The sequence below is a fragment of the Salmo salar genome, chromosome ssa17, assembly GCF_905237065.1.
Source record: "Salmo salar chromosome ssa17, Ssal_v3.1, whole genome shotgun sequence".
NCBI classification, from domain to species: domain Eukaryota; kingdom Metazoa; phylum Chordata; class Actinopteri; order Salmoniformes; family Salmonidae; genus Salmo; species Salmo salar.
In genome coordinates this window covers 8010776-8019768 of record NC_059458.1, presented here as the reverse complement: position 1 = coordinate 8019768, position 8993 = coordinate 8010776, and the positions used below count along the sequence as shown (strand labels likewise).

The following is an 8993-nucleotide window of genomic DNA, read 5'->3' as shown; positions in this document are numbered from 1 at the left end:
GGAGGTAAAAATCGAGATCCTACTACTACAGAGGGAGGCCTACCAGATATCCTGTCTAAAAACATTGACCCCTAGTGGTCTGAAAATTTACTTGGATCTCAGGCCCTTATGTACAGTAAGTCTTATAAATTAATATATTATTTCTACGGCTTATCAGCAGCGTACACCCAATATGTTCCCCCTTTTGATGCTTATTATGCATTATGGTTGAACCAAAATATTACATGTAACAAAAATGTAATGAATTTGGAAACAATTAAATATATACAGTGCATTCGTAAAGTATTCAGCCTGCTTGACTTTTTCCACATTTTGTTATGTGTACAGCCTTATTCTAAAATTGATGAAATCGTTTTTTCCCCTCATCAATTGACACATAATACCCCATAATGACAAAGCAAAAAAAGTTTAGAAATTTTTGCAAATGTATTAAAGATAAATAACGGTCTCTCCAGAGATGATTGAACGGGTTCAAGTACGGCCTCTGGCTGGGCCACTCAATGACATTCAGAGACTTGTCCCGAAGCCACTCCTGCGTTGTCTTGGCTGTGTGCTTAGGGTCGTTGTCCTGTTAGAAGGTGAACCTTCGCCCCAGTCTCAGGTCCTGAGGGCTCTGGAGCAGATTTTCATCAAGGAGCTCTCCGTACTTTGCGCCGTTCATCTTTCCCTCGATCTGACTAGTCTGCCAGTCCCTGCCACTGAAGAACATCCTCACAGCATGATACTGCCCCCACCATGCTTCACCGTAGGGATGGTGCCAGGTTTCCTCCAGACGTGACGCTTTGCATTCATCAGACAAGAGAATCTTGTTTCTCATGGTCTGAGAGTCCTTTAGGTGCCTTTTGGTAAACTCCAAGCGGGCTGTCCTGTGTCTTTTACTGAGGAGTGTCTTCCGTCTGGCCACTCTACCATAAAGGCCTGATTGGTGGAGTGCTGCAGAGATGGTTCTCCCATCTCCACAGAGGAACTCTGTCAGAGTGACCATTGGGTTCTTGGCCACCTCCCTGACCAAGGCCCTTTTCCCCGATTGTTCAGTTTGGCCGGGCAGCCAGCTCTAAGAAGTCTTGCTGGTTCCAAACTTCTTCTTGGGGACCATCAATGCTGGATAATTTTTTTTGGTACTCTTCCCCAGATCTGTGCCACGACACAATCCTGTCTTGGAGCTTTACGGACAATTCCTTCGACCTCATGGCTTGGTTTTTGCTCTGACATGCACTGTCAATTGTGGGACCTTATATAGACAGGTGTGTGCCTTTCCAAATCATGTCCAATCAATTGAATTTACCACAGGTGGACCCCAATCAAGTTGTAGATACAGCTCCAGGATGATCAATGGAAACAGGATGCACCTGAGCTCAATTTGAGTCTCATAGCAAAGAATACTAATGTAAATAAGTTATGTTTTTCATTTTGAATAAATTTGCAAACATTTCTAAAAACCTGTTTTCACTTTGTCATTATGGGGTATTTTGTGTAGATTGATGAGGATTTTTTTATTTAATCCATTTTATAATAAGGCTGTAATGTAACAAAATGTGGAAAAAGGGAAGGGATCTGAATACTTTCCGAATGCACTGTATTTAACAGTTTCACTCAATTCATTCACACCCCTCACTATTGTCATTGGTTACACTAATTGCACCGTTTGTCTTCATAACCTGGTTCAAGCATTCATGACATTACCCTGAAGAAGGCACAGTGATGCAGAAACCTTGGTGTTTCACCCAAGAAATGACTGGGAGTTTTTATATGTAGATCGTGCGACCCTCTTTATGTATTTTGATAGCTTACAAATAAAAGGGAGTTAACATGACAAACATCACAACCTGGAACGACAACAGATACACATTGATTGATTTAAACATAATTTCATATTTGGTTGGTTTCCTGGACACAGATCAAGCCTAGTCCTGGACTCAACTGCTACTGTTAATGGAGAATCTCCATTGAACATCATTCTTAGTCAAGGACCAGGCTTAATCTGTGTCTGGGAAACTGGCCAAATAAGTTGTAGCCAAAAATCTTGACCACAGAAAACTGCAAATCATGAGCACACTCAGATATATACCTAATCTGTATCTGTGTAGATGAGCACAACATCACATTTACATTCCAGTGCCACATGATTTAGCTTATCTGGTATTGCACAGAGTGGCGCATTAGGGTTGATTGTCCTGCTGCAGTAGAAAGGGTTTCAAACTGTGCAACCATTTCAATGTGCAGGGCACAGGGGGTGGTTGCACCTTAATTGGGGGGGACGGGCCCTTGGTAATGACTGGAGCGGAATTAGTGGAATAGTATGAAATACATCAAACACATGGTTTCTATGTGTTTGATGCCATTCTATTTGCGCAGTTCCAGCTATTATTACGGGCCGTTCTCCACTCAGCAGCCTCCACTGGTGCAGGGGCATACATCAAGTAGGCTATTCTTAACGTCACACACATAAGATCAGGGTCGTATTCATTAGTGCATACTGTAGCAAAACGTTATTTAATGGAAAAGGAAAATGAATGTTTCTTATTGGGTAAGTTCAGGGAGTCACTTCCTGTTTCGGTTAATTTTCTTCTGCTTGATGTCAGTGAATACGACCCAGAAAAGTGTTCAAACAAGGTATTACTGTCAGGGACGGATATCCTACTGTACAGCAGCAGGGCCTCGTTCAGGTCGGAGTGACGTTACTGAACGTTCAGATAAAAATGTATTGTGTACAACATGACTGGCCAATATTATAGATAGACATATCAGAATCATGAGTTGTCTGAATAGGAAATTGAGTCAGCTCTATCAATTCTATAGTTTATATCAGTTTTTGAGTGTTTCACCTCACTGAATACGCCTGGGGCACATTCAGCAGGGTGCAACATTGTGGGATGTTCAGATAGAAATATATTATGTAGAACAGCCAAGCCTCTCTTACCTGTAGAATAAGGAACCATGTCAGCTCTATTAATGACATTTCTATCACCAGTTTCTGAACATTTCCCCTCACCGAATAAATGTAACAATAGTGGGAAGGTCAAAGATGCATTGTCCAATCACCGCAAGATCTTTGGTAATGATGTGTCCACTGTCCAGCCATATCAAAGCAAAGGGAGTTCAGGGGCGTGGAGAAGCTCCTGTCCTTGGTCTGAATCTCTGAGGGCGAAGACTGTCACACCTGAACTGTACGCTGCGGGGATCATGACATGGCTCATCCTAAACTGATCTTCATCATCATGGTCTTCCTCACGAATCATCTGCCTCAATTGACCTAAGGGAGTAAAGGACCACACGCACACAAACGCACAGGTGTGCACACACACACACACACACACGTAATTGACATCCTGCTTTGGCAGAACTAAATTGTTTGTGTGTTATTCTGAGACAAAGAGTGAGAGAGCGTGAGAGAGAGACAGACATAGGGCGCCTTCCTCTGCCCAGGCGTTGCTGACGCATGCCAGATCTTAAAGTGGCTGGATAGGTATTTTACATAACACAGTCGATTACGTGGCACACAACCATTGGTTGATGCATGCAACATCTGAGCAGGGGAACATGACCAGAGTAACAGAGAGCGGTGAAATTTCTCTCTCACCCTCCACATCCAGGGCTTTCCAGCGTGGGTCAGACTGGTCGTCCGATAGGCTAGACAGAGGGGCGTCAGCTGTCAATCTCAGCAGCACATCCTCTCGACGTATCAGCAACACAGATTCACTGCAGAGTCGCTGATGCACCTCCCGCTCACTCACTGGGACATAGAATGCATGAAGTCACACACAGGGTATACTCTCTCACACTTACACACACACACGACTTACCCACATCCAGGGGATTGGTCATATAGACAGTGTCGGGTCCGACCCCAAAGATGAGTTGGTGGTGCCATGCGTCGGGAACCTCCTCTCCCTCTGGCACTGCCAGCTGCATGTTCATGGTGGCCACGGGAACTGCCCCTTTCTGGATCCACTGTGCCAGCCAGGGTACCAGCCTCACCCGCCGGCGAGGGTGGAGGGGGAAGTGGCGACCCAGCACGCGCCCACCACTAGCCTGCTCCGCCCCAGCTATCAGCTGTGCGTGTGTGGCGCCTGGGAGAGGGGAAGAGACAGAGAGGAGGGTGTATCACAGACATACAACATACAACACACAAACACGCATGCACGCACATATACACACAAACACAGTTAACAGAGCATTTGGTGGTCATGGTTGAGGGCCTGTGGTCCAGTTAGAGAAATTATGGTATAATGAGGAAGTTCTAAGGGTTGTGGTCAGAGTAGACTGCTGGATGAGTGTTGTGGTTGGCTGTTGTGTTAAGTCAAATCAGGGTTGGGGCCAAAGATTCTTGTCATAAATTGTTAGATTGCGGTCAGTTGATTAATGTGAAAACAGTGCACGGTTGTTAGCTAAATAGAACAAGGACAGTAAGCGGTCAATGGTCAGTACCAGCCTCGCTCCGGGAGAACAGGTAATCAGGCAGCGGCGCCTCGTTCCTCCTCAGGCACGTCCGCACACACCGGTCAGCCGTCTCGGGTGCCACAACGATGCCGAGGGCCTGTAGGACGTCCACTACGGCCGTTGCCCCACAGGCGGACGTTCCTATCTGCATGGTCTGCCTCTCCACTGCCTCCTGGATGGACCATAACATAGCCCCTTGTCCCTGCCTCTCCTCTCCATCTTTGGGACATTGGGATGCACAGCAAGCAGTTTCAGTCTGCTTCTCCTCATGAGGATGCTCTCCCTCCATCTTCACAAACCACACCTGCTGAAAAACGACTTATATGATGATCATATTTATTTTTTAGACTGCATTGCATATTGATATGCTTGACCGATATAGACTTATCAGAATCACTGTTATAAGTTGTATAGTTATGCTAGGTCTGTGAGAATCGCACATGGAGCCGTTTGATATGAATCTACATTTGGGGAATACTGACAAGTAGCCCAATAATAGACTACCTTACAGTACATGTTCTATTTAAAGGCAAATTGTCTCTGGCAGCCAAAACAGCCAAATACACCATCTAAACTTACAGTGGGGGAAAAAAGTATTTGATCCCCTGCCGATTTTGTACGTTTGCCCACTGATAAAGAAAGGATCAGCCTATAATTTTAATGGTAGGTTTATTTGAACAATGAGAGACAGAATAACAACAAAAATATCCAGAAAAACGCATGTCAAAAATGTTATAAATTGATTTGCATTTTAATGAGGGAAATAAGTATTTGACCCCCTCTCAATCAGAAAGATTTCTGGCTCCCAGGTGTCTTTTATACAGGTAACGAGCTGAGATTAGGAGCACACTCTTAAAGGGATTGCTCCTAATCTCAGTTTGTTCCCTGTAAAAAAGACACCTGTCCACAGAAGCAATCAATCAATCAGATTCCAAACTCTCCACCATGGCCAAGACCAAAGAGCTCTCCAAGGATGTCAGGGACAAGATTGTAGACCTACACAAGGCTGGAATGGGCTACAAGACCATCGCCAAGCAGCTTGGTGAGAAGGTGACAACATTTGGTGCGATTATTCGCAAATGGAAGAAACACAAAAGAACTGTCAATATCCCTCGGCCTGGGGCTCCATGCAAGATCTCAGCTCGTGGGGTTGCAATGATCATGAGAACGGTGAGGAATCAGCCCAGAACTACACTGGAGGATCTTGTCAATGATCTCAAGGCAGCTGGGACCATAGTCAACAAGAAAACAATTGGTAACACACTACGCCGTGAAGGACTGAAATCCTGCAGTGCCCGCAAGGTCCCCCTGCTCAAGAATACATATACATGCCCGTCTGAAGTTTGCCAATGAACATCTGAATGATTCAGAGGACAACTGGTGAAAGTGTTGTGGTCAGATGAGACCAAAATGGAGCTCTTTGGCATCAACTCAACCCGCCGTGTTTGGAGGAGGAATGCTGCCTAGGACTCCAAGAACACCATCTCCACCGTCAAACATGGAGGTGGAAACATTATGCTTTGGGGGTGTTTTTCTGCTAAGGGGACAGGACAACTTCACCGCATCAAAGGGACGATGGACGGGGCCATGTACCATCTAATCTTGGGTGAGAACATCCTTCCCTCAGCCAGGGCATTGAAAATGGGTCATGGATGGGTATTCCAGCATGACAATGACCCAAAACACATGGCCAAGGCAACAAAGGAGTGGCTCAAGAAGAAGCACATTAAGGTCCTGGAGTGGCCTAGCCAGTCTCCAGATCTTAATCCCATAGAAAATCTGTGGAGGGAGCTGAAGGTTCGAGTTGCCAAACGTCAGCCTCAAAACTTTAATGACTTGGAGAAGATCTGCAAAGAGGATTGGGACAAAATCCCTCCTGAGATGTGTGCAAACCTGGTGGCCAACTACAAGAAACGTCTGACCTCTGTGATTGCCAACAAGGGTTTTGCCACCAAGTACTAAGTCATGTTTTGCAGAGGGGTCAAATACTTATTTCCCCCATTAAAATGCTAATCATTTTATAACATTTTTGACATGCGTTTTTCTTTTTTTTTTGTTATTCTGTCTCTCACTGTTCAAATAAACCTACCATTAAAATTATAGACTGATCATTTATTTGTAAGTGGGCAAACGTACAAAATCAGCAGGGGATCAAATACTTTTTTCCCCCACTGTAAATCGATTCTCAATTGGCCTACGGTTTTAGAAACATAAAAGCCCTTTACTTTCATATCACATCAACAAACAAAAAAATCACAAATGCTAAATATACACTTACTGTCCACTGTTTTAATATAGTTGCAGAAGACAGTATATTTCAGTGACAACAAAGGTGTAATCATAGCCAAACAGTTGCAACTAAAACTAGAGTTTGTATTGGACAAATTCAGATAGGTCCCTCCCCAATTCGTTCCATTTGCTTCCGTTTAAGAAATGTTTTGCGTCCTTCTTCCGTTTACACCAAGGGTTGGAATCCAAATCATTTTCCAATCGTTTCGTTCTGAACAGTACCTAGGTGTCTGGTTAGACTGTAAACTCTCCTTCCAGACTCACATCAAACATCTCCAATCCAAAGTTAAATCTAGAATTGGCTTCCTATTTCGCAACAAAGCATCTTTCACTCATGCTGCCAAACATACCATCGTAAAACTGACCATCCTACCGATCCTCGACTTCGGCGATGTCATTTACAAAATAGCCTCCAATACCCTACTCAATAAATTGGATGCAGTCTATCACAGTGCCATCCGTTTTACATTTACATTTACGTCATTTAGCAGATGCTCTTATCCAGAGCGACTTACAGATTGGTGCATTCACCTTATGATATCCAGTGGAACAACCACTTTACAATAGTACATCTAAAGCCCCATATACTACCCACCACTGCGACCTGTACGCTCTCGTTGTCTGGCCCTCGCTTCATACTCGTCGCCAAACCCACTGGCTCCAGGTCATCTATAAGACCCTGCTAGGTAAAGTTCCCCCTTATCTCAGCTCGCTGTTCACCATAGCAGCACCCACCTGTAGCACGCGCTCCAGCAGGTATATCTCTCTGGTCACCCCCAAAGCCAATTCCTCCTTCGGCCGCCTCTCCTTCCAGTTCTCTGCTGCCAATGACTGGAACGAACTACAAAAATCTCTAAAACTGGAAACACTTACCGTAATTTCCAGACTATTAAGCGCACCTGAATATAAGCCGCACCCACTGAATTAAAAAAAATATATTATTTTGAACATAAATAAGCCGCACATGTCTATAAGCCGCAGGTGCCTACCGGTACATTGAAACAAATGAACTTTACACAGGCTTTAACAAAAATAAATAGGCTTTAACGAAACACGGCTTGTAACAAAAATAAATAGGCTTAACGAAACACGGCTTGTAACAAAAAATAAAAAATTAGCTGTAAGCTAATTCCTCACGCTGCTGTTTCCAACGTCTTATCGTCGACTCATTAAGACCAAGCTCTCGTGCAGCAACTCTATTTCCTTTTCCAACAGCCAGATCAATCGCCTTCAACTTGAAAGCTGCATCATATGCATTTCTCCGTGTCTTTGCCATGATGAGGGTGACAAAATGACTACCGTAATCAGAATGATGGGAAGTTTGAGAGCGCTCGATTTAATCTAAACAGTAAACAAAAAAGTTGTTTGACATTAACCCGTTCGGCAATTTCATTGGTCTAATGAAAGCTTCATGCCGCCAAAAAACTGAGCACGTCACAGAATGTGTTTTTTTGGAAGAAAAAAATTTGAAAGCGGGAAAAATCCATATATTAGCCGCGTCATTGTTTAAGCCGCGTGGTTCAAAGCGTGGGAGAAAAGTTGCGGTTTATAGTCCGGAATTTACGGTATCTCCCTCACTAGCTTTAAGCACCAGCTGTCAGAGCAGCTCACAGTTTACTGCACCTGTACATAGCCCATCTATAATTTAGCCCAAACAACTACCACTTCCCCTACTGTATTTATTTATTTTGCTCCTTTGCACCCCATTATTTATATTTCTACTTTGCACTTTCTTCCACTGCAAATCTACTATTCCAGTGTTTTACTTCCTATATTGTATTTACTTTGCCACCATGGCCTTTTTTGCCTTTACCTCCCTTATCTCACCTCATTTGCTCACTTTGTATATAGACTTATTTTTCTACTATATTATTGACTGTATGTTTGTTTTACTCCATGTGTAACTCTGTGTTGTTGTATGTGTCAAACTGCTTTGCTTTATCTTGGCCAGGTCGCAATTGTAAATGAGAACTTGTTCTCAACTTGCCTACCTGGTTAAATAAAGGTGAAATTAAAAAAAATAAAAAAATTTTTGGGTTCCGTTCCAGTACTGTTCCAACCAGCAAAATAAAGTTCTGAACCAGTTTGAACCAAAACAAGTAACGGTTTATATCGTTTCTTTCTGTTACTTTTTGAACCTCTGAAGTCGTTATATATATATATATTTCTTTACATTTAACACCACATTAAATTACTTCACCAATCAATGTGGATAGAGCAGCTTGCTATGGAGCGGGCCAGATATAGTTGTTTACATGCATTGG

At 43.5% G+C, this 8993-nt stretch overlaps 1 protein-coding gene across 1 annotated transcript; it reads right to left on the bottom strand.

Moving 5' to 3' along the window:
• Positions 1 to 1712: 1712 nt before the first annotated feature.
• LOC106575121 (uncharacterized) lies at positions 1713 to 7518 on the bottom strand. Its single transcript, XM_014151336.2, has 5 exons — positions 7465 to 7518; positions 4429 to 4744; positions 3804 to 4070; positions 3581 to 3733; positions 1713 to 3253 (listed from the first exon to the last, which is right to left on the bottom strand). The coding sequence occupies exons 2-5, from the start codon at positions 4727 to 4729 to the stop codon at positions 3084 to 3086; spliced, it is 891 nt and encodes a 296-aa protein (XP_014006811.2). The 5' UTR covers positions 4730 to 4744; positions 7465 to 7518; the 3' UTR covers positions 1713 to 3083.
• Positions 7519 to 8993: the final 1475 nt, after the last annotated feature.

Excerpts from the sequence above, each read along its gene's own strand:
- LOC106575121 (XM_014151336.2), bottom strand. The coding sequence starts at position 4,729 with ATGGAGGGAGAGCATCCTCATGAGGAGAAGCAGACTGAAACTGCTTGC. Across the intron at positions 4,071-4,428 it reads GTTCTCCCGGAGCGAGGCTG|GCGCCACACACGCACAGCTG; the intron begins GTACTGACCATT and ends CCCCTCTCCCAG. Across the intron at positions 3,734-3,803 it reads GACCAATCCCCTGGATGTGG|TGAGTGAGCGGGAGGTGCAT; the intron begins GTAAGTCGTGTG and ends TCTATGTCCCAG.